Source organism: Ovis aries, chromosome 3 (genome assembly GCF_016772045.2).
Source record: "Ovis aries strain OAR_USU_Benz2616 breed Rambouillet chromosome 3, ARS-UI_Ramb_v3.0, whole genome shotgun sequence".
Classification (NCBI taxonomy): Eukaryota; Metazoa; Chordata; class Mammalia; order Artiodactyla; family Bovidae; genus Ovis; species Ovis aries.
Genome location: NC_056056.1, coordinates 40239468 through 40265652, shown reverse-complemented (window position 1 = coordinate 40265652; position 26185 = coordinate 40239468). Strand labels below are relative to the sequence as shown.

Below are 26185 nucleotides of genomic sequence, written 5' to 3'. Positions count from 1 at the left end.
AGCAACTGAACTGAACTGAACTGAAGTGGACATTTGTTTGCTAAAGCTGCCATAACAAAGTGCCACAAACTGGGTAGCTTACAAAACAGAAATATATTATCCTCACAATTCTGGAAGCTAATAAAAAGTCCATCACTGTTGGCAAGACGGGTTCCCTTTGAGAGCTGTGAATCTATTCCAAGCCTCTTGCTTTGCTTCTGGTGCCCTGCAGGCAACCTTTGGTGTTCCTTGGCGTATGGAAGCAACACCCTTGTCTCTGCCTTCTTCTTCACATGGTGTTTTTGCCAGATGTGAGTCAACATTCACCATATTGGATTAGGGCTCACTCTATTACCTGCTCTTCACAAACTACATCTGCAACAACCCTATTTCTGGGTTATATTATGAGGTATTAAGAGTTAGGACTTCCATACACTCATTTTGTGGGAACACAATTCAATCCAGAGTGGCCATTTTTCGTATAAAGTTTGGTATCTCCTACCTTCCCTGGTACCTCAGCTGATATAGAATTCACCTGCAATGTAGGAGACCCCAGTTCGATTCCTGGGTTGGGAAGATCCCCTGGAGAAGGGATAGACTACCCACTCAAGTATTCTTGGGCTTCCCTGGTGGCACAGATGGTAAAGAATTTGCCTGCAATGCAGGAGACCTGGGTGTGATCCCTGGGTTGGGAAGATCCCCTGGAAGGGATGGCAACCCACTTCAGTATTCTTGCCTGGAGAATTCCATGGACTGAGGAGCTTAGTGGACTACAGGGGTCACAAAATATTGCTGGGATAACTGCTGAACTTCCCATGCCTGTAACAGAACTTGGCACACATAAGGAGCTCAATATACTTGCTGACGGAACAAGTGAATAAATGAATCTGACTGCAAGTGAGGAAAAACAACTTTGGATGATGAGAGGTTAGCTAAGCTAAATCATTAACTGAACAAGGCCTCCCTGTATGAAAGTTAGCAAGAATTAAGATTATGCCTTGGCAAAACTGCAAAATACTATACACTCCATGGACATCTAAACTCACTCACCAATAGTCAAAATCATAAATGCTGAAACTCACACGTGTCAAAACCCATAAAACCCAGCAACAACTATACATCCTTTCCCCATCCTATACTGCCCTTCCCCCTTCCCTCTACCTACTGTCAACCACTGATCTGTTCTCTGTATCTGTGAGTCTGCTCTTTTAATTCACTAGTTTGTAGTATTTTTTAGATTCCACATTTAAGTAACATCATGCAGTATTTGTCTTTCCCTATCTCACTTAGCATGCTGCTGCTGCTAAGTCGCTTCAACACCCCCTAAATAGTCATTTGCTGCAAATGGCAAAATTTCATTCTTTTTATGGCTGAGTGGTATTTCGTTGTATATATACACACCACATCTTTATCCATTTATCTGCTGACAGACACTTAGGTTCCTCCCATACCTTGGCAATTGTAAACAATGCTGCTGTAGTCATTGAAAAACTTAAAAATGGAACTACCATACAACCGAGCAATTCCACTCCTGGTTTTATACTCGAAAAAAACTAAAACACTAATCTGAAAAGAAACATGTACCCCAAATGTTTCTATATACTTTTAATAATGATTACCTTCCCAAGGGAAGAATAATAAAGAAGGATCAGAAAAGGTGTGGTAAATAATTTCAATTTAAATAAGGAATGTGTTAATAGAGAAATCAACAGTCACTAAATGAAACAGTACCAGCCAAATACAGCACAACATGGTCTATAGGCAACAAAATTCTATAGCACGAAATCAGAAGTGATTCCTTATTATAAACATTCTTTTGTTATTTTAATAACCAAACATTTTTGGACAAGGTCCATGATGAATAACATTCCATAGTAAATTGCATATAAAAAGCCTCTATCCTTTTTACAATAACATTTTTCAACACAGCCTCTCAATAGCTAATATCCACCTAACAAGGAAGTGAAGGAATTCTTTTCCATTTCTCCTAATCATCTCATTCAAATCCTATCACCATGAATTTCCTGGGTACTTGGCTTTAAAATATTGTATTACTATAAACTTTAAATTCAAGCCCTGGATAGGTCTACATTCACTTCAGCAGGAGCATCTTGAAATGCTGAATTATCGTCGTCAATTTCCTTCAGTCATTTATTGTAGCTGCCAAACTGAAATGGCACACCTTAAAGGCAACACTAAACTGAAAGCAAATAATAAAAAGAGTCTCTTAAATGTTTCATTTATGAAAGCTTATTTTTCCTGCCATCAAATTTTGTGTACTATCTGAAATATATCACTTTACAAAACTGACATCTTGCCTGCAATTATTCTGCCATGACACATTTGCCAGACTTCAAGGTTTATCAGGAGTGGGGGGGTCAGGGGGAGGACTGGCATCTTTTCTCAACCTTTTGTAACAGATGAGTAATAAAGAGCTAGGCTGGTTTTGCTTTCTGGCCTAAGGGGGGCATGGTAGGAGGTTAACAGAGTTAAGATTAAGCCTCAGTTGCCAATAGATATCACTATAGCTACTCCCTTTCCTGGACAGCTTTAACTAATCTTTCTAGTTATACTGAAATTATACCATAAAATAAACACTTTAAAAGTCAAGTCAGAGGGTGGCTGCTCTCTAAAAGGAAAATGAATCTACAAACCAAAATCATTCAAAGCATTTTCTTGAAATCCTACTCACAAGCAACATAACTGGAAATTAATCAAATAGAACCAATCAACAGAATATAATAAAACCCTGTATACTTTGCCCCCAGCATAACTGATAATGACAACTATAAAATGCCAATATACAAAAATCAACAAAATATGGTCTGTATTTCCAAAACTGATGCATTTTAGAGCAGGATATAGGGAAAAGGAAATGTTAAGTACATTCAGATCACATTTATATAAAATACGTTACTATTCAGTTTAAAGAAACTTTGACTTTATCAGAGCAAGTTTAACCAACTATGCTATGAAGTGAGAAAATCAGATGCCACTGCCTCTTTTTCTCCACTTTATCTACCAAACTTAGTTCAGAATCACTATTCAAACCTTTCTCAGTTAATGTCACTCACTCACTAAAGCCAGAATTTCTGATAATTTAAACGTGCAAAAGTATGGTCTAACTAGATCATAAACTGCTTCCTAAAACAGATTTTTATCCAATAACCTATATCTGAGAAAAAGTATCTATATTCAATATACTGTCCATTTTTAAGTACTTCCTACATTTCTAGTCAATTTTTTTAAGTTTTATTTAGAAATAACACTAATCCATTTCTAATTGCCAAGTAGAACAATTTTTTAATCTGCAGGGTATCTTAAAAACCAATCAAGTTGACATAACCTTAAATTCCAGGAATGTAAACCATAATTCAAGCTTCAATATTCCTCTTAACATATTCTACTTTACGAAAATGACTTCCCATCTTGCAATCATGAACAAGAAGAAAATTGTACTTAAAATATTAAAAGACCAAATCTCATTATTTAGTATTAGATTAATAGTCCATAATTCTAACCTAAAAAATATCTATAGCTATAACCTCTCCAACTTGTTAATTCCCAAAGAGATTAATATAAGATGTAATTAACATCTAAACTTAGAGCAGACTGTCATTTGGAACAAACTATGTTAACAATAACTGTTTCATGGTCAAATAGATCAACCCATCATCCTTTATGATTCTGACTAGTTTAATGAGCACAACTTCTCATAAATTTTCCACTAACTCTGAAAAACTGAATTTAATGAAAGATTTCGGGTTTTTTGTAATACTTTCTTAGAATAAAGGCTGGAGTTGTCTTATCTGGAACCTAACACGGTATTTAGCAATGCAAATGTCATTAGGTATAATATTTGTGAAATGAATAAGTAGAAAATAAGCAACCCAATGCACTTACTATCATTCAGCTCTTTACTATGTGCTAACCAATAGTATTTTAAATCACACCTAATAAAATGGAATACAATCAAACTGTTTTTTTTTTACTTCTGACAAACACTTAAAAGAATTATTCACTGAAGAATCTCCAGTTTAAGAGAATAAAAAGCAGACCTGAAACTATCACAATACTGTTAATCGACTACACTTCAATATGAAGTAGTTAGAAAGAGTAAGAGAATGAAGAGCTGGACTTTCACAACCCAATAATTTGGCCAATGATTTTCTGCAACTCTATGACATTTTTCATTTACCCTTTTTTCCTTGATGAAATGAGAAAACACACAGAAATGCAAGTTACAACCTTCTTTGCAATAAACAACAAAGCCACTACACTTGATCTTAATAACATTTATTTCTCTCTTGAAGTCACTTTAAACAAAAAAAACTGGAGCTTAGAAGAGATAAAGGCAAAACAAGGAGTGAAATAACTATAAATGTTCTTCTACTTCAAAAATTGCCTGACATCTGAGCCAGAAGACTTTCTGCATCTATCAGTGATTTCCTCTTCATGTGTCACAGAAAGAGTTCAACATGCTTTACAAAATCCATTATATTTTAAGACCATTTCCAATATCTGCTATCATAAATCAAGAAATCCATTTATTCAAGGTTACTTATGGAGAATTAATCACACAGAAAATTTTAACAACTTCTTTTTCAAAAATTAAAGTACAAGTACTTTACTATATTTGCCATTCCTATACATAATGATATGAATTCAAAGACTGAAAGCATTAAGGGTATATAATTAAAATTCATGGGCTTAGATATTTAAAAAGTTTTAATATTTAGAATTCTCAGTAACAAATATTACAGAAAAATAAATCAGAATATAAATACAATGTACTCTCCTTCAGATTTCTCCTCTGATTAAGTGGCATTATGTAACATACAAAGTTGTTCCAAAATACTTGTACATAAGTTGTTATAGTTTCATAAATATCAAAAAATCTGAAAAAACTGAAGCCAAGAGAACTAAGGAAACTATGCACAAGGGTCAAAACTCATGAATTCCTCCATTTCTAAGGACATCTAAAACCTACCTTCCTAATTTCAAGAAAAAATTTACTCAAAAGAGAAAAATAAAAAACAGGTCAGCCATGCATTAACAGCTTTGATAGGGTATAGCTATTATGCCAAAATTCAGCCATCAATATACAACCTCATTTCCCATCTAAAGTTAATGAGAATGTATTTTACTTTAAATGGGACATAGTGGCAAAGTGCCAAGAATTAAAGAATAACCTTAAAGTCTTTATTTCATACTTCAAATATCACAAAAAGCAGTAATTCCCCAAATCATGAAAGCATAGTAACTACACAGAAAAAAATGGACATTTAAGTCATTTCACTCTTTCTTAATACTATATAGTGAGAACAGATGTATTTATAACCGGCATACTTCATAAAATCATTATTCATCGAAATAGACGAATGTTTACGAGGAACATTTAACTTAAACTTCATAGTTGCTTATAAAATGGTACTTGAAAGACTGACCTAAGCAAATAAGAGTCTGGTCAAGAGACAGTAAAGTATAAATATAAAATATACTACAATGATGCTTGGGATTACATGTACACACTGCTGTAAATGTATGCATAAATGTAAAATGCATAGCCAACTGTATAGCAAATGGAACTCCGTTCAGTGTTACACGGCAGCCTGGATGGGGAGGAGTTTGGAGGAGAATCGATACATGTGTATGTAGGGCTGAGTCCTTTCACTGTTCACGTGAAACTATCACATTATTAATCAGCTACACTCCCACACAAAATAAAATATTTTTATATATATATACATATATGTATATCTATATACACACTACAATGTTAAAAACCTCATAGTATTCTATAGGAAAACCAATAAAGATAACAATCTTTCTGGAGGAAAAAGTTTCTAGCATTACAAATTTCAAATGCAAGTTTTATACATGATTTCAATAAGGAATACATTGAAACCTTACAGTGCCACATAATCATCATCCGTTTTGTGGAAAACAATAAAAATTATGTACTTTTGAAATATGTATACATCAAAACTGAAAGGTTAATTTTTACTTTTTCCTTTATTGGCAACTTTGGGTGCATTTTTAGGTTTTGGTTCCCAGAGAGCATTTTTTACAAATCTTGAAGCTGCACCCCTGTCCAGCTTGCCAGCTTTTTTCTTGTCTGTTATTTCCTTGACTCTGTTCATGTATACTCTGATTCTCTCCTTAAAGATAAGAGAAAAAAAAAGAAAGGCAATAGATTTACCAAGCTGTTCAACACCACTAAGCTGTATTATACTACACCTCAGTTAAATTCAACAGCTATGTTTATTGCTCAATATTTATTGCCTATTGAGTGGTGCTAGTTAAGTGCAAAGCGAACAGGATAAACACACTCCACATTCTCCTGAAGTCTCAGTCTAGGGGAAACACAGACATTAGAAAGTCATTTCAGAAGTGTTCTGAGTGTTTCAAAAGGGGAAAACCTAGACACTACAGAGATAAACACTGAATTGTTTACATGTGGTTACACTAAATTTGTTAATTTACCTAAATCCACATACTGTCTTGTATCTGAAGTCTGTAATCTAAAATAGAACTTTCACAGGCTTACAATATATAAACTAAATTCTCCAGAAATTATGTGAAACAGGAAATGGCTATGGCAGCATTTTAACTATTTTTTTGTGTTACCTTCTAGTGTCGCAATTAAACTAAGTAGAGTGAAAATACATCTTTTTAGCCAATGTCATAGTTCTGACTGATAAGAATGTGATATTTTCTAAGAAATCTACAGCTCTTATCAGACTTTACACAGTGAGAAACATACTATGTTTCTGTACCACTCTGAATCTTCTGAGGCCATTAATCAGAATAAAAGCTTATCTTCCTACTTCAATTAGAGAAATAAAGGTGTGAGAGCCACAAAATAGTAAATGACTGATCACCGCTTAAAAGCAAGTTTCATTAAATTATCAAAATAGTTTTATAAACATACACATAAAAATGCAGAACCTTGGGATTTTTTAAGTTTAAAAAACTAAAAACTCTACTCAAAACCCTCTCATGAGTTAAAGTCCTCACAACACACACCCAGCCCAGCCCTCCCCAAACTGATCATCCCTCACAAACCCACACCCCCTCTTCCTTCCAATCCCATCAAATGTTCACCTTGCTAACAGGTCAACAGTAATGACTGAAAATGGCAATCCTACTCAAGTACTCCAATGCCCCTTACCCTGTGCTATTTCTTCTTTATTCCCACAATATAACTTTCTAACATACTGTATATTCATACATATGTATTGTTTGTTTCCCACCACTAGATAGGGTGGCACCTGCCACAAAGGCAGGGATATTCCAGTGGCTTTATACACTGAGGAACTACCTCGCTTGGAAATAAAGCCTGGCTCCTAGTGGGCACTCAGATATTTCTTGAATGAATGAAAGGCCTATTTTCAATGCCTTTCCCCATTCATGATACAGACAGCAAATGGGCTTCCTCTCACACCCTAACTCTGTGTCAATCAGTGACATCTGTCACAAAGTCAGAAAAAGGGAATAGGTTTATGGATGCTGTTCATTTGTTAACCCTTGTCCAAAATATGAATGCACTCCTCCATAAAGTGGATTCTGAGGAAAAGAGAAGACAGATGACAGAATCAAGTACTAAACTACTCCAAATAACTTTAAGAGAAAAAAGAGGAATTTTATAAACCTAAAGGCTACATTAGAAAGCTGAACACAGATGATACAATGCATTCTTCCTAAGATTTAAGGCCAATCTCATTTGTCAAATCAAGATCTATGGGCCATATTGCTTTATATATTTTAAGTATTTTTCACAATTTCTGTATTTTAAAAAATATTTACTTTTTTACTTTTCCTCCAAGAAACTTAAAAGAAGAAAAGGTCTCAGTCTATACATTTAAAAATTGAAGACAACATATCTGGCTTTACTCATTTTTTTTAAATAAATGACCAAGTGCTTTACTAAGTTATAAAATACATACATATCAACCACCTTAAGACTTTAGAACAATAATACAGTGTCAAGTATACTTCACATATATATTTACTTTATATTTTATAAACACAAAGAATAAATTTATTAATATTCTTATTCATAAAGCCAAGTCAAGAAGGTAACCTTAAGTTTGATTTCTAAATTTTTTCTTTCAAACTGAATGATTTGATTTAATTTTTGAAGTCAGCAAAAACTCCAAGATACCAGACCTTATATACTGTACTTATACATCTAAATGGAATACAAAGACAAACCTAGAAGATTTATTACAGGTTGTAAATATGTCACTAATGCAGAATTACTGGACAGTACACATACAACTGGTGCCAAAAAAGCTTTTAGCTTTGTTGCTGAACTGGATTCTTTACTGCTGAGAAAATGAATTAATGGAAGAATTGAAAAGGTGGGAGGAGAAACTTTCCCGTCTTTGCTAGTAAATCAACTAGAATATACTTTTAAGAATTGTGTAAGAGTTTTTTTTTAAAAGGCAGTTGTAGAGATGAACAGGATTTCAAGAATTTATAGGAAAAATAATATAGAAGTTATAAATAATTACTAGAATCGTAACATTTTCCCATCCAGAGATTTATATAATATATGGAACACCATTCTCTGACAAAGGTGAGAGAAAGAGAAACTAAAGACACAATGAAATCTGGGTCACTTTCATAATTTCAACCCTAAATAATTTTGTTCTCCACAATTAGTGTGATAAAGGTACTCTAATTTTAACGGCAAGAACACTACAACAGAAATACACATGAAATAAAAGAAATCAATCCATAGCAATCTTACCAGTTCCTGCTTTACTGGATGTTCCTTGGGATTGACTCCCTGAGTTGCCAAGTAAACTACAAGAGAAACATTTCATGGAATGAAATGGGTATATATTACTAAAGGCATTAATTAAAGAAACTTGTTACAAAAGAGAAATGTCACACAAATGACTAATTAAATCTTAAATTATTCAACCTCTTTGTAATTCTAAATGTATGTGTGGCTCATAGGCATCTGGTATTCTGATTTAAAAGAAATAAATACTTGACAATTAAAACTGCCATAAAGTATAATTGTATATAAAAATTGTATATAAACATTTTTAAAATGTCACCTTTAACACAATAAATAATCTGCTTTGTAATTAATTCCAAAGTAATATACATACCCCAAAACATTGAATTTAATGTGTAAGCAGAAACTAAATCCACTTTTGCCTGTTCAAGTGGGTCCAACTATTAAAAAAAAAAGAGAAAGAAAAAAGAAATATCAACTTTGAGTACCATCAAATATTTTAAACTTTCACCAAGCACAATGTATCAAAGAAATGTTTTTTTTCACTTCTTATAATCCAATAACCAAATAATCTGGAAATAATTTGAGAAAGTAAAGTTTTGTTAACTGGTGATTTCTGCCCACAAATTTTCACTTCAGGGTATCATCTCTAGTTAAACAAGGAATGTGTAAAATTCAAAAAAAAAAGTTCTTTTGAATTACTTTAATTCAGAAGTTACAATCTGGGCTTTGTATGTCAAAAGTAATTTGTCAATATAAACATTGTACATGATGCATTTATGTATAAGAAGCAGGCTAAAATGCTTAGGCAATACCACAGACAGAAGAAGCATAATGAGATTTGTTTTAGGCTGTCAGAGTCAATTTACTCTTTCTGTCCTATAGAGTTTCCAGAAACCCTGATAACATCACAGTAATACTTAAAAGGTCAAAGATAAGAGTCTGTCAGAAAGAATGTGGGGAGTGCTTTTTTTAATTCAAAACCAAGTCAAAATAAAAATATCGTTAGGAAGCATTTCCTAAGGTTGGAGTTTTGTCGTATTTTCCCCCTAAAGATATCTAAACACTTAAAAACATAGAGGGGGAAAAATGAGAGAAAGGGGCATAAATCACGTATCTGTTTCTTCTGTATGTTTCACAACACAGCACCCAGTATTATGAATTACATTATTAGAAATTACTTAAAATACCTTCTGCAACAACTCATTTCTAGAAACAGACATCATGGTCTTCAGCATTTCATCCACAGCACCAATGGAATTCTCAAATGTTGATAAATATTCATGAATTTCTACTGGATAGTCTTCATTAATTCCTTCACCTGCCATTACGATCAACTGGAAAAAAATTAAATTCTTAAAATTCATACTGGAGACAGATTGCTCGCTAGGTTATTAAAAAAATCAATAGGTCATATCATGTGTCTCAAAACTGCTAAAAGTTAAAATCTGAAGATAATTTAACTAATCTTCTCAGAATATAATTCTGGAGCAACCATGTTCAAGCTTACCCTCTTCTTAAGTTGCCTGGTGGGGTCGGGGGCCGGGGCAGAAGGTGGGGAGTCCCAGGAGGGGACCTACCCAAGTTCATTAATGCTACACATATCAATCCCTCAATGCTTCTCAATAACTGAGACATGACTACCAAATATGTTATATCAATGATAAATACATTTTAAAAAATTTTGTTGATGTTAGAGAAAGTAAAGAAAGAAAGTGAAGTCACTCAGTCATGTCCAACTCTGTGACCCCATGGGCTGTAGCCTACTAGGTTCCTCTGTCCATGGAATTTTCCAGGCAACAGTACTGGAGTGGATTGCCATTTCCTTCTCCAGGGGATCTTCCTGACCCAGGGATCGAACCCAGGTCTTCTGCATTGCAGGCAGACGCTTTACCATCTGAGCCACCAGGGAACCCAAGGGCAATGGAAGTCTGGTAAGTCAATATATCCTACCCCCTAATGCTTATTGAAAACAATGATAAGCAAAGCTCTTTTTTTTTGGAAAACATATATTTTAGCACTTCTAAATTCAGGCATTGATCTAACAGAGTATTAAACCAAAAAATTAGAAATCTTGGGTCTGAAGTACCTTATAATCATTTATCACTAAAATCACTCTTCAAGCCTATATTTATATATACATATTCCTTAAGTTCAAAGTATTAATAAGAAATTCAAGAGGCCATAAATCACATAAAGCCTATAAGCAGAAAAGAAGAAACTTAGGAGAAATGAACTATATAGTTTTTATTTAGGCCAGAGCACACCTTGACAGCTCATTCTTTAAAATTCACATCTACATTATAAGAATATTTAATATCTATATGAGAAAAAGAAAACTCCACATCACTGTATTTAGCGACTGTTGCTGCTGCTAAGTCACTTCAGTCAGGTCCGACTCTATGCGACCCCACAGACCACAGCCCACCAGGCTCCCCCGTCCCTGGGATTCTCTAGGCAAGAACACTGGAGTGGGTTGCCATTTCCTTCTCCAATCGTTAATCTCATTGTTAATATTGTTATCTAAGATCAAATTTCAGAAGCAATTCCAAGCCAAAATGTACCATATGTCCCATTATTTTTAGGTTAAAAAAAATGCAATTAGCTGAAAACTCCTCCGTCATGATATCACTAAGGAGAGCATCAAGAATGTGTAGAAGAGCAAAGAGCATAACCAATCTGAAGTGAACAGACTCAGGCTTCCCATCTTGCCTGGCCACTGGCTTTGTCACCTGAGATAAATCACTGTATCTCTCTGGGCCCCAAATGCCTCATTCATAAAAACAGGCAGTTGGTCTAATGGTCTGTAGAGTCCCTATTAGTTCTAAATGTTATGACTACGTCATTTAAGCTTTAAAAGTACTATTTGATTATTTAGTCATAATACATCAACATTTCAATTCAACAAGTAAAGTCCACAGAGACATCTGGTTTCATTTAAAATTTAAAAAAAAAAAAAAAAGATGAAGTCCAGGGGACTATCACTACACATGCTATAAAATTACTATCAACTACTGTGCAAACAGCAATTAAACAAAGGACTATGAGAAAAGAAAACCACACAGGAGAGAGTTGTGACTTGCTGCTTCAAAAGGCTAATAACTAAAACCATGGATTTGCCTCTCATCTCGCCCCCCAAAAATCTCTCCAAACTGACAGAAGAAATACAAAAATAAATCCACAGTAATGCTGGAACAAAGAAGGGCACCTATCCATCAGCAGACCTCAACAGCAGACATTTTTATAAACTAAACAGCAAATGAGATTAGACTGATAGGAAACAGAAGCATGAGAATGCAACCCCTTACAAACAAAACAGGAGAGCCCAGGAACACACACCAGACGAAGGCCAGTAAGGGCTGAGCCCTGAGGGCTGAGAGCAGCCGAGCCAACCTCCAGACCTGCCAAAGGGCAGCTCCAGCATCCACTGTCCAGATAAAGGTGCAAGACATGAACACAAAGATGGTATTTTTCTTTACGCAGGATTTTAAACCAACAAATTTGAAAAATCTGACTAATAAGGATGAGGTACCAGGGGGGGAAAAAACCCAGTTATCAAATCTAACCTAAAAGGAAGTGTATAAACCAAACAGATCATTAATGACAGACCAAAAAAAAGTTTTAAGAAGTCAAAAATCTATGCTCCTAAAAAGTTCCAAGTCTAGAAGATATTACAGGTAATTTCTTCCAAATCTTCAAAAAACAGTCAATTCTTACGGTATTTAACTATTTGGGAACACAGAAAGAGATGGAAAACTTAGATACCTATTTCATGACATACACAAAAATAAATTCCAGATGAATTTAAAGGTAAATTCTGTATAAATGTATTAGAAGATTATATAAAATATTTACATGATCCAAATGAAACCCAAATGCTATAAAAGGAAATGGCTGACAGACTGAACTACATAAAAACTGGAAAAAAAAATCTGTATTGTAAAAGTATACCTTAAGCAAAGTTAAAAGGCAAGAAACAGTCTGGGAGACTGTTGCCAAAACACAACAAAAGATTAGTTAGATGATATAAAAACTTCCTACAAAGCATAAAAGATTAAAATAATGAAAATCTCACCCATAAGACCGGCAATAATCTTAAAGACTGGCAAAGTTCAGCATTAGCAAGGGTTTACACTAGAGGCAGAAGATAAACTGGTATAGATTCCTTAAATGCACACACTCGTTGACTCAGGAAATTCTCTTTAGAAAGCAGCCTACAGAAATCCTTGTATACATGCATTAAAAAATTATTAAAATGAACTCCTCAAACTTTTCAAGTGGGAATTCTGCTTCTCATCCGTTCTTCTCCCTGGTGGGGTCATTATCCATCAACTTAAAACATTTCATCCTCCATCTTAAAAAAGACACAAACACCCTGACTTCATATCCCTGCCTCCAGCTAAAGTCCATATTCCATCTCCCTTTCAGAACAAACTCATATCAAATCACTTTGCTATATACCTGAAACTACTACAATATAAATCAACTATACCAGGTGGCTCAGTGGGTAAAGAATCCGCCTGCAATGCAGGAGACACAGGAGACAAGGGTTCAATCTTCCCGGGGTCAGGAAGATCCCTTGGCAGAGGGCATGGCAAGCCACTCCAGTATTCTTGCTGGAGAATCCAGCCTGGCAGGCTACAGTCCATAGGCTCACAAGAGTTGGAAAGGCTCACAAGAGAGTTGGACACGACTAAAGCAACTGAGCACACATGTACTTCAATTACTGAGAAGGCAATGACGACCCACTCCAGTACTCTTGCCTGGAGAATCCCAGGGATGGGGGAGCCTGGTGGGCTGCCGTCTATGGGGTCGCACAGAGTGGGACACGACTGAAGTGACTTAGCAGAAGCAGCAGCAGCAGCATACTTCAATTTAAAAAAAAAAGACTAATCTTGTTTACTGTGGTCTTCCCCATTTCATTTCATGGCAACTCCACCTTTTCAATTGCTCAGGCCTACAGTTACAGAATGATGCTTGACTCTTCTCTCCCACCCTGTCTTTAAAACATATTCAGAATCTGACCACGTCCTACCACCTTCACTGCTTCCACCCTGGTCCAAACTAGTCTGAGCCATCATTGTGTCTTGCTGGGATTGTTTCAACAGCCTCCTAAATGGCCTCCTTGTTTCTATTCCAATAGTTTATTATCAAGAAAGCAAATGATCATCCTAAATCTAAGTCAGACTCCCACAAGCCTCTGCTTGGAAACCTTTAAAGGCTTGCTGCTTCACACTCAGGAAGAGACGAAGTCCTTATGTTGACTGAAAAAGTCCTGACTCTGCTACTTCTTCTGTGACCTTATCTCCTCTCACTCTGCCCCAGCTCACTCCACTCCAGCCATGAAGGCCTCACTGCTCTTCTTATCGGGTTCACACCTACCTAAGAGCCTTTGGACTCCTCTCCTTCCTAGAAACGTTTCTCCAGAACCAGTGGCTTCAGAGCTCACGACTTCACCTTTGCTACATCTCTACTCAAGTGCTGTCTACTCGTAAAGCTTTCCTGACCACCCTATTTAAAATGCACAGCCCTCCTCTCATTTCAGAGCTTCCTCTCTCCTCCTACAGTCCTCAACAGCATCGGACATATTTCATTTATTGTCTGTCTACCTCCAAAAGACAGTAAACATTGACACATGAGAGCAGGAGTTTTTGTGTCTTGTTCACTACCGCTGCCAGGCAGTCAATACACATTTGTTGAATGAAGAAACTATATAGAACAAAAACTGAGAATAAATAGTCATTAACAGGGGAACAGTTAAGTGAATTACACCACATCTATCCAAGATAATAGTAAAAATAAAGAAGTTAATCTTTATATGCTGCTGCTGCTGCTAAGTCGCTTCAGTTGTGTCCAACTCTGTGCGACCCCATTGACGGCAGCCCACCAGGCTCCTCTGTCCCTGGGGATTCTCCAGGCAAAAATACTGGAGTGGGTTGCCGTTTCTTTCTCCCAACCTTTATATAGTAATACACAATAAGTGGTGAAAAAAGGCACAGAACGTAGTATATAACACATAACACAGATTCCATTATATATATGTAGACATGTGGTGCTGAAGAAGACTCTTCAGAGTCCTTTAGACAGCAAGGAGATCAAGTCAGTCAATCCTATAGGAAATCAACCCTAAATATTCACTGGAAGGACTGATGCTGAAGTTGAAGCTCCAATACTTTGGCCACCTGATGTGAGGAGCTGACTCACTGGAAAAGACCCTGATGCTGGGAAAGATGGAAGGCAAAAGAAGGGGGTGGCAGAGGATGAGATGGTTAGAAAGCATTACTGACTCAATGGATGTCAATTTGAGCAAACCTCCAGAGACAGTGAAGGACTCATGTGCTGCAGCCCACAGAGTGGCAAAGAGTCGAACATGACTTAGTGACTTAACAACAACCACAAATGCTGAAAAACCTCTGGAAGGAGACATACAAAATCAGACATCCTCTCTCAGAAGGGGTAGGAATTAGGGAATCGGATCAGCGCAGACTCACGTTACTCTTCATTCTTCATTGTTTACATTTTGTTATTTCAAAAGGCACATATTAAAATCATAATAAAAATAAACAATCATTAAATTTAAAAAGGCAAACTTTAATAATGTATTTTGGCTTTTAACAAATACTGTAAGAAAAAAAAACACAAGACCTTTATTTAAATGTGAAATTTCTCATCTGATTTTTCTATTAGAAAATATTTCCCCTCAAGAATCATGACAGAGATTTTTCCTGCAATTATTCCCTGTCCCTAAGCCTCAATAAGCAAGTAGTTATTTATTGTTGAAATGGGTTAGGGTGAACACTGAAAGCAAAGCAGTAAGTAAGAATAATGACTCTCATTAAATCTGAACCAAACCACTTGCCTTTTTCCTAACTAAAAAACAAACGGAATGTAGACTGGAAAATAAAAACTGTTCTAGTACCAGAAATTACCTCCAATTCAAATGACTTCTTCAAACATTTCACACAGACAGTTCTGAGTATCTGCTCCTTCCACAGGAAGCATGCAAGGAAGGAGCTGCAGTCACTGCCCTCTGTCCCCTTTGCTACTCGGATGCCACGATGAAGCTGTGAACGGACAGTGTCAGGAGCAACAGCCAACATCTGAGCTCCACGGCCTGTGAACCGGGCATTACTCTAAGCATCCACACACATTTCTTCATTTACTCCTCACAGACTACAAATGGAACCACACACAACTTGCCCAAGACTGTGCATGGTAAAACGCCAAAGAAGAGAAAGAAAAACAGAACTCACCCACTGCTCCTCACTCCCTGCCTGGTGCCATAGGCATTCGTCACCCCTCCACCTTCCTTCTAAAGTGTCAACCACAGAAGTGGAGAAGTGGAAGAGGGCCAGAGAGAAGCTGCCTCTCTCCATCTCTCAGGAATGTCTGGCTGAGAAGCAGGGACAGAGGGGAGAATCCCTACCAGCAACCCCTACAGGATGGAACTGCCATTCCTTCCCTCTGCTCCCTGCCAGTGATGAGAGCCGCAACACCCACCAGAGAAAAGGAGGGGGACAGGACACCATCCCTGCCCTCCCTCCTCCACCCTCTGCTTCAGGGAGCTCAGTGCAGCCAGGAACCTGGGAGTCCTCCGTCACCGCTTCCTCAGGCCCCAGTCCCACCAGTCCTGTCAATCTCCTTGAGCCACAAGCTCACAAGGCCTCTTAACCTCCTTGAGCCACAAGCTCTCCTCCATTCTCACTAAATTTCACTAAGTCATTTAAAGTAGTCTCCCTACTGTCAGTTTTTCTCCACTCTCAGTTTTGAGATATTACAAAACATGACTTTTCTGTAACGACAGTCTGCTCATGGTACACCCTGCTTCAAATACTGCATTAGCTCCCAGCTATCTTGAAGATAAATTCCAAACCTCTTATATGGATGTCAAGCTCATTTCCAGTGGCCCCTATTTGTCTGACTAGTCTCATCTTTCATTTCTCCCCTCTTCCAATCCTACTCGGTAGCCACCATGGCAGCTTTCCAAATATTCTTTGCCTATCTGGTTCTCGACACAGGAACCACCCTAACCACTTCACTTTGTACTGGACATGGAACAACAGACTGGTTCCAAATAGGAAAAGGAGTACGTCAAGGCTGTATACTGTCACCCTGCTTATTTAACTTATATGCAGAGTACATCATGAGAAACGCTGGACTGGAAGAAACACAGCTGCAATCAAGATTGCCGGGAGAAATATCAATAACCTCAGATATGCAGATGATACCACCCTTATGGCAGAAAGTGAAGAGGAACTAAAAAGCCTCTTGATGAAAGTGAAAGAGGAGAGTGAAAACGTTTCCTTAAAGCTCAACATTCAGAAAACAAAGATCATGGCATCCGGTCCCATCACTCCATGGGAAACAGATGGGGAAACAGTGGAAACAGTGGCAGACTTTATTTTTGGGGGCTCCAAAATCACTGCAGATGGCGACTGCAGCCATGAAATTAAAAGACGCTTACTCCTTGGAAGAAAAGTTATGACCAACCTAGATAGTATATTCAAAAGCAGAGACATTACTTTGCTGACTAAGGTCCATCTAGTCAAGGCTATGGTTTTTCCAGTAGTCATGTATGGATGTGAGAATCGGACTGTGAAGAAGGCTGAGCACCGAAGAATTGATGCTTTTGAACTGTGGTGTTGGAGAAGACTCTTGAGAGTCCCTTGGACTGCAAGGAGATCCAAACAGTCCATTCTGAAGGAGATCAACCCTGGGATTTCTTTGGAAGGAATGATGCTAAAGCTGAAGCTCCAGTACTTTGGCCACCTCATGCGAGAGTTGACTCATTGGAAAAGACTGATGCTGGCAGGGATTGGGGGCAGGAGAAGGGGACAACAGAGGATGAGATGGCTGGATGGCATCACTGACTCGATGGACGAGAGTCTGAGTGAACTCCGGGAGTTGGTGATAGACAGGGAGGCCTGGCGTGCTGCAGTTCATGGAGTCGCAAAGAGTCGGACACGACTGAACTGAACTGAACCCTGTTTATCTTTGCAGATAAGATCAGGTTTCCTTTAGTGGATAAGACTTCTCTGAGTGACGTCCTTCCTTTCTGTCTAGGTGAGCACAACTACAAGTTCTCATGTCACCTAAAACAGGATCTGGTAGCATGTGTTGATTCACTTCAGTTCACTTTGATTACGAGCTCCCTGAGGAGGCGGTGTCATACTGATGAGTCACCAGAATGGCTTTATGCCTCACCTTGCCCAAGACAGTCCTCATTCATGCCTGCTGTTTCAGCTCGCCACCTGCTCTGCTCTCTGTTCCTCTCTCAGAAGCCCCAGTCTGAGCAACAAATTATAGGGTCACCCTAAACAAAAGGAGATTCTCTGACCTCTGCCACTACTCCTTACCCGACTTTATCAGAGAACAGGAGAGCTGAGGAAGTGGCTCCCAATACCAGCTGGGGTTCAACCATAGCAGCAGAACCAGTAGGAGGTAGTTTGAAGAGATGTATTGCAAGAAACTGGTTCATGCAATTGTGGAGGCTAAGTAACACTAAAATCTGCAGGGCAGGTAAGCAAGAAAGAACATGCTGGGACCCTTGGCTCCAAGCCGAAACTGCTGTCCACAGGGGAACTTTTTCGTCAAGGAAGCCTCAGCTCTGCTTCTAAAGCCTTCCAATTAACTGGATCAAGCCCACTCAGATTATCTAGAATAACCTCCCTGAAGTCAATTGTTTGTGTATTTCAATTGTATCTACAAATACCTTCAGAGCAATACCTAGCGTGGTGCTAGACTGAATATCTGGGGGCTGCAGCCTAGCCAAGCTGATCCATCTAAAAGACCATCACACTGCCATAAGCCTCCAGAGCTACAGCCAGGAAAGGTATATTCCTGACATCACAAAACTGCTGCTCTGACAGCATTCTTCCACAAGAGCCATGTTATGTATGACCATTAGGTACCCAAGTAACAAAACTAGCGTTCAAATTCCAGTTAACAAATGTGGAAGAAGTAACTTAAAAAAAAAAAAAAAACCATCATTTTATAACCCCTAGTGAAATTACTGATTCAGGAAATGATCACAGATAAAAGGGGAAGCTTCCAACAGAAGAGTAAGACTGTTAATACCTGAACCCACAGATGAGTCTGCACCACTCCAAGTAGGACAGAAACATATCATGAACCTCCTGATGTGAAGCAATGTGACAAACACAGCACCATCTGTGCAGCATTTCCGACTCCCCTCAGAAAAGCTGAATCTAAATATAATTGAGCCTGTGGAGCTAACTTCCAATTTATAGGAAATACGGAAGATAGAGAAGTTCACAAGAAAGCAAATACACAAATCTGGAATGAGAAATATTGTACAAGAAAACTGACCTGATTTCCGTAACAGGTAAATGGCATGAAGAAAAGCTAAGAAAAGGGAAGCAGGGAGAGAAAGAAGAGATCTACCTTTAGACTTAACAATCAAAGGGAATGTGCAGACCTTGTTTGGATCTTGATTCAAATAAACTGAGTGTAAAAAGATATCTTTGAAAGGAAGAATCCCGAATCTGGATCAGGTATTGGATGACACTAAGAAATTGAGAATTTTGCTATGAAATTAGAATTCAGCTATAAAAATGGCATCACAGTTACATAAGAAAATACTCCTATTATTTAAGAATGAGCACTGATACACGTGGGCTTCCCAGGTGGTGCAGCGGTGAAGAATCCGACTGCAATGCAAAAGATCCAGGTTTGATCCCTGGGTCAGGAAGATTCCCTGGAGGAGGAAACGGCAACTCACGCTAGTATTCTTGCCTGGAAAATCCCATGGACAGAAGAGTCTGGCAGGCTACAGTCCAAGGGGTTGCAAAGAGTCACACACAACTGAGCGACTGAGCGCACACACGCGCACACACACACACACACACACACACACACACACACACTAACGTATATAGGGTAAACTTACAGAACATGTTGAATTTACCTTAAAAAAAAAAGCTAGTCTTCACGGATTAATCATGCTTTGAGAACAAAGATAAGGCATATTAGAAATATTAGTCAACCCATCAATTAACTTTTTGAATATAACCTAGTCCATAAATTGGGGAACACCTACATAGAAAGTATAGTCTAGAATACTCGACTGCAATCTCATTCCAACTCCAAATATAATCTGGGGTCAGGGGAACATAGGTTACTGGGTGTTAACCAGCTGTGATAGTTGCTGAACAACTTAGAAAAAAAACGGAGCCAGTGGTCTCAAATGAGGTTTATATTACTAACATTTCCAACAAAGGCTTTGTTCCACTATCTGTTACTTCCATAATGCCACAAATTTCCTTCTTAAAAAAACCCTGACGCCTTACATTTTACCTGGCCCTTACAAAAATGTATGCATGCAAAAATAAACAAACCAAGCCTACAGTCAAATGAAAAACTAGGGGAAAACATCTGCAACATAAGACAGATAGAAGAAGCCTCTGCAAATCAACTTAACGACAACACACAAGAATATCTGCAATTTTAAAGCAACTATACTCCAACAAAAATAAATAAAATAGGGGGGAAAAAACCTTCAACCCAAAAGAAAAATGAACAAAGAAAATCAGCAGTTCACATATAAAGGAATCCAGATGACCAAGAGGCATAAAGAAAGCTACTCAATCTTACTCATAATTAAAGAAACATAAATCACCAGAACAAGATGCCATTTTTCACCTGTCAAACAAGCAAAACTCAAAAAGATTGATAGTACTTAATATGGGCAAAGGTGAAGAGAAACAGCCTCTCATTCACTATTAATTGGAGTGTAAACCAAGCATTTTGGGGGGCAAATTTGGCATTATACTTTAAAATTGTATATGCACAAAGTCTTTGACCCAGCAATTTTACTTCTGAAAATGTACATTTTCACACAAGATAATGTTTAAGGATGTCCACTGCAACACTTCTTAAAATACACTTTAAAGCAAGAAACAACTTCCATGCTCATTAGAACTGGCTACATAACTTATGAAATATTCCTTCAATGAAATACTGTGTAGTAGAGAAAAATAAGAAGCAGAGCTTCAATTCCTGAAATATATTAAATGAGGAAAAATTGAAGAACAGCATTTATAGTACAACCCACTTGTTTTTAAGAAGAAAGAAATGAGTGTGGAGGTATAGTTCTTTACATAAATTTCTTAAAAAATACAAAAGAGACCCTTAACTAGGGTTACTTCTGGGAAAACAAAGCAGTATGGTGAAGGAGCACATTTTGTTATACTCTCAGAATTAAGATTTCTAAATAATATCTGTAATGCAATAGTACATACATATATAAACAAAAATTTCAACTATCTGAAATTCTGATTTTACTTTAGTTCCAAATATGCCAGATAAAATGTCATTTCCACCCAGCTTAGCAATTACAATCAAACCTACGTCCTTTAGCTCTGTTATATTCAAAGAAACATATGAATGGATTGCCTTCCCTATATCTAAATTTTCTAGCTACCATAAGACCACTTTCTCCCTGTTTTCAAGGTACAAGAGCCTTTCTAGCCTCGTTCTCTGTAGAAACTCCTGAGTTGTTGGGGGACTCCTGGCCACCACCCTGTCTGGCCTGCTCCCTCATTAAGAATGCTTTCTCAAGACAGCATTCCCTCTTGCCTTAGATTAAGTTATACCCACTGCTGATACAGTCTCACAGCACCATATATTACTCCATATCATTGTTATTTTGTATTTCTGTGATTTGATTAATGTCCACCATCCACGCTGGACTGTAAGCACCTTGGTGCAAGGCAAGTCTGCTCACATACATTCTAAGTATCAGGGCAGCATGTCACAGAGGCTGAATAAATATCTATTAAATAAATGACTCCTGAGTATCTGGCTTAGAGTCAATGCTGTGCTGTGCTTAGCTGCTTAGTCATGTCTGACTCTTTGCGAACCTATGGACTATAGTCTGCCAGGCTCTGACCATGGGATTTCCCAGGCAAGAACGCTGGAGTGGGCTGCCATTTCCAGCTCCAGGGGATCTTCCCCACCCAGGAATCAAACAAGGGTCTCCTGCATTGCAGGTGGATTCTTTACCACCTGAACTACCAGAGAAGCCCATAGTCAATGCTAAGTGAATTTTATACAGTTACATGGCATTGAGGAGTTGTGTGGTGGGAAGAGAGTCCGTGTGTTCATGCACAAATGTTTGTGCGTATGTGCTCAGTAATGCCCAATTCTTTACAAGCCCATGAACTATAACCAGTCAGGTTCCTCTGTCCAAAGGATTATCCCAGCAAGAATACTGGAGTGAGTTGCCATTTCCTCCTCCAGGGGAGCTTCCTGACCCAGGGATCGAACTTGAGTCCCCTGTATCAGCAGGCAGATTCTTTACTACTGAGCCACCTGGGAAAAAAACAGGGATAAATAAAGCAACTGTTAGGTAACCAAGAAAGGACCCAGTTGAAGTAGGGTAGCATTAATTTGGGTCTTTTGTGAATTTATTTAGTAGGGCTCAGTGAGTCTGGAGCAAGAATGGTAATCCAAAATGAGGCACTGGCTAATGGACACAAGAGAAAGGACTTGCAAAAGTATCCTTAACAGCTGACTGGGAGGTGTGGCCTTGAAGGGAGAGAAGGTATTCCTCTGCTTGGAATACCTCCTCCCCTGATTCCTCCCCTGTCTTCTGGACCTAATAAAACCTACTAATCGTTTAAAACCCATGTCAAATCCCTCTTCTCTATAAAGTGAAATCGCTCAGTTGTGTCTGACTCTTTGCGACCTGTAGACTCTAGCCCACCAAGCTCCTCCATCCATGGGATTCTCCAGGCAAGAATACTGGAGTGGGTTGCCATTTCTTCCATATCTCCCAAGCAAAAGTAGTCTCTTCTTCCTTTTTGTCCTAACATTTACCACCCTGTCATCATTTATCCATCAATAACACTCCTCCCCCTGTTTATCAAGATAAACCTGAAAATGTCAATCCTCACTTATCTGATCCATAACCTGCATCTGACAACAGTAAACACATTACTTCACCCTGAACTCCACAACACTAGACTCTCAAAATTGTCCTTGTCTCTGGAATGGCTGCTCTATCTACTTTGTTGGGTCCTTATCGCCCCAAACCTATAAAGGCCAAAATGCCTAAAGACTCAAGTCTACTGCTTTTCTGTTTACAGTCCTTTGGCAACAGCCTCTAGTCTCACAATTTTAAATACCATCTCACTACTCCCAACTGACCTTTTCCACTAATGACTTCCCCACTGAATTCCAGACCTCAATTGCCCATAGCATCTCCACTTGGATAACCAATAGACGTCTCAAACCTAACATATCATAGTAAACTCCCAATTCTACCTCACAAACCTGCTGCCCTCATAGTTCTCCACTTCTCTGGTTAATGGGAATTAACCCTTCTGGTTGCTCAAAGTCCCAAACCTGGACAGCTCTTTTACAACCCACCCTCAATCCATAAGCAAATCTGTTAGCTTTACCTAGGAAGCACATCCAAAATTGAACTGCTACTCACCAGTGACTTATTTCAGCTGTGAAGAATTATTATCTGAATTATTACAACACCTTCCTAATTAGTCTCCTGGCTTTGCTGTACCCCTCTCTCCAACAAGCTGCTCTTAATACAGCAGGCAGAATAAGCCTGTTAAATACCTAATCAGATCATATCGCTCCTCTGCTCAAAACTCTCCACTGGTTATTTCCCAATGTATCTCCACATGATTAAAGTCTTGCCACATATTAAGTATTTGGTAACTATCTGTTCACTAACTAAAAACAATGAAAGTAAACTGGAACCAAATTTTGGAGAATCTCAATACCAGATTAGGATAGTCACCATGTCGATTCAAAAGAAGATATACAATAATGTACATCCCAGGGCTGTTTCCATCCTTATGCCAAGCAGAGTTACATACAATTAGGAACTAAATCAGAAACAAATCAGTATACTATTTGGGGGAAAACTAGAAAGATCTCTGCAGATGTTGCATCAGAATTCTATAAACGTAGTGACTTTTTTGCACAGCATTACCTTAGAAAATAATGGTGAAACGTCCATACAATGATCTCTCCAAAAATATTCTTTAGCAGACAGTCCACGCTAGTGTCACTTGTAACTCTCCTTCATATTTAGAGTAAAATACCAGAGAAAAGGTAGAGATGCTAACCTCTAAAAACAAAATTATCCCGAGGTCTCATAATAGAAAAAAATATAAACTACAAAGATGTTGCTTAAGATTGAGGCAAATAGTTAAACCGGATTACAATGAAATTAATTCTGTTAATTCCAAAGTTTCATTCGAAGTGTTTTCAAAATTACTCATGTGAAGCAGCAAAGTTAGCTTCCAAAACTATGGAGTTTGCTTATGACAAGATTCTCATCTCAGGTGTACTGTGCAGTTAAATGAACAATACAGGTAAAGTTTTTAGAACAATGCCTGTCTCAGGACTCAATATATTAATTAGTAATATTAGTTATTATTTTACTAATGTGAAAATATTCAAACACCCAACCCACTGGGGGCTGCTTAGAGCCATATTTGCAAGGTCAACAGTTTGAAAACAGTCACTAACTGAGATATGACATATAAACTGCTTCGATTATTTCTGAAAAACCACTGTTCACACTATCATTATTTTCTCTTTCAAAAATATCATTTTCATCAATCACAAACGGTTCCCAGAGTTTGAATAGGGATTATCTGGTTATTTCCGGATCCTAAGTGAACACTCGGCTAAGTCTCGGGTCACTCTACTATCAGATGGTCCAAGGTGGGCAGAGACATCTTTATCAAGCCAAAAATGAACTGCGGCCAACAAACAGCAAGACACGAAAGATACATTCAAACAGAAGTTTGAATCACACTATTCCTGGACCACAAAGAAAAACCACTTTTAAAAGATTCCATTAAATTTCAACTTAGGATCAAAATTAGCTTCCCATCTCAGGTGGGTTAATATCGCAGCAGCAGGCACGGCATGATCAGGTACCTAAATGATAAAGGCGGATGACAGGGGAAAGGTACTCTCCTACATCTTCGCCTACGGCCTTCCTCTCTCAATCAGGTTTCAAAGCAGCAGAAAATTAACGAAGACGTCACGAGCTTTTAATTTCTCCGCCCACCAATACTTGAGAGGCGGAGCTAACAGACAAAGAAAAGCGAAAGGCCAGACTCAAAGAAACGAGAGGGGCCGAGAGAAGCCGAAGCCAGCAAGAGGCCTTAAAAAAGCGGAAGTGGGGGTCCTGCAATGGACCCCTATTGCAGGTTACCCCAACACTCGCACTCGCGGATGGCTACGCAGCACGGCCCCGCTCCTCACAGTCAGCGGGAGCGTGACAGGGGGTTCCCAGGAGAAGCGGACTTAGACAGAAGCACGAGAAAAATTCCAACCCCACTTCAGAATAATACCTCGCGGGCCTTCCACGTCTGCCTTCCGGAAAGCAGCGGGCAGTGGTGACGTCAGTGGCGCGCCGGCTCTGCGAGCGTGGCGAGCGGCGCTCTCCGATGACCTCACTCTTCTCACCACACCCCTTTAACCGTTTCCCTTCCGCCCTCAAAGGCGATCTCCGGCGCCACTGACTGAAGCTGTGGGAGGGAATGGTTATGCTGGGGGGTTGCGGGGCGCCGGTCCGTTTTTCTAGATTTGTATCCCTGGTGGCTCAGACGGTAGAGAATCTGCCTGCAACGTAGGACACCCTGGTTGGATCCCTAGATGAGGAAGATCCCCTGGAAAAGGAAATAGCAACCCACTCCAGTATTCTTGCCTTGAGAATTCCATGGACAGAGGAGCTTTGTGGGCTACACCCCATGGGGTCAGGGTCGGACAGGTCTGAGCGACTAACACTTTCAACGCATACCACATTACAAGCTGAGCTTATTTAACCAGAAAAAAATGTTAGTCACTAAAGCTTTGTCCGGGTTTTTATTTTACGCCTGCTGAAACTCATTTCAGGGCATAGGGTCTTATTACATTCCTAATTTCCGCCTCTATTAGCTTCAACGGCAGCTTCCCAAGTTATCCGCGGTGAGAGGACGGATTTCCAATCCATCTATCGCTCAGAGATACTTTTGTAAAATACAGTAAAAATAAGTTATTTGTAAAATTGCTGGGGGTGGGGGAAAGATAGGCAAAATACAAGCCCAGACTTAAAATTATTTCAATAAACAGAGAGCTACATTTCAACAAATACAGTCAAACGACCGTAGGGGGAATTGCGAAGACGGTACGTATTGCTCATTCTTACATTCCTGATTTCATTATTCCACAGTCATGATTAACAAATTTATGTATGAAATAGCGAGTCCATATTTTAGACGCCTATAAAAGCACTTTGAACAAATGAGGTGTGTATCAATATCTAAAGTTTTTTAAGCCGCAAATGAGCTTTCTTCTGATTTGTTATTCCAATCTAGTGGGAATAATTTAAAAAGAAAAATAAAGGCTTCTGGTTGAGGGTGGTGAGTATCCAAACTGTTCCTCTGTGTTGTTTTTACACCCAGTAGGGAA

General features: G+C 38.4%; 1 protein-coding gene across 11 annotated transcripts; it reads right to left on the bottom strand.

Annotated features, from left to right (window-relative positions):
- Positions 1–4259: 4259 nt before the first annotated feature.
- On the bottom strand, positions 4260–25133 carry C1D (C1D nuclear receptor corepressor). 11 transcript variants are annotated; one of them, XM_060413852.1, is made up of 7 exons: positions 25087–25133; positions 19662–22066; positions 15664–19099; positions 9925–10071; positions 9108–9174; positions 8738–8793; positions 4260–6140 (listed from the first exon to the last, which is right to left on the bottom strand). In XM_060413852.1, exons 3-7 carry the CDS (start codon positions 15832–15834, stop codon positions 5976–5978), a joined length of 606 nt encoding a protein of 201 aa, XP_060269835.1. In that variant the 5' UTR covers positions 15835–19099; positions 19662–22066; positions 25087–25133; the 3' UTR covers positions 4260–5975. The 11 variants fall into 11 exon arrangements, with proteins under 11 accessions (XP_060269835.1, XP_060269838.1, XP_060269836.1 ...); XM_060413855.1 differs by lacking the exon at positions 15664–19099 and having other exon boundaries at positions 19662–19698; positions 22009–22066; XM_060413853.1 differs by having other exon boundaries at positions 13196–22066.
- Positions 25134–26185: the final 1052 nt, after the last annotated feature.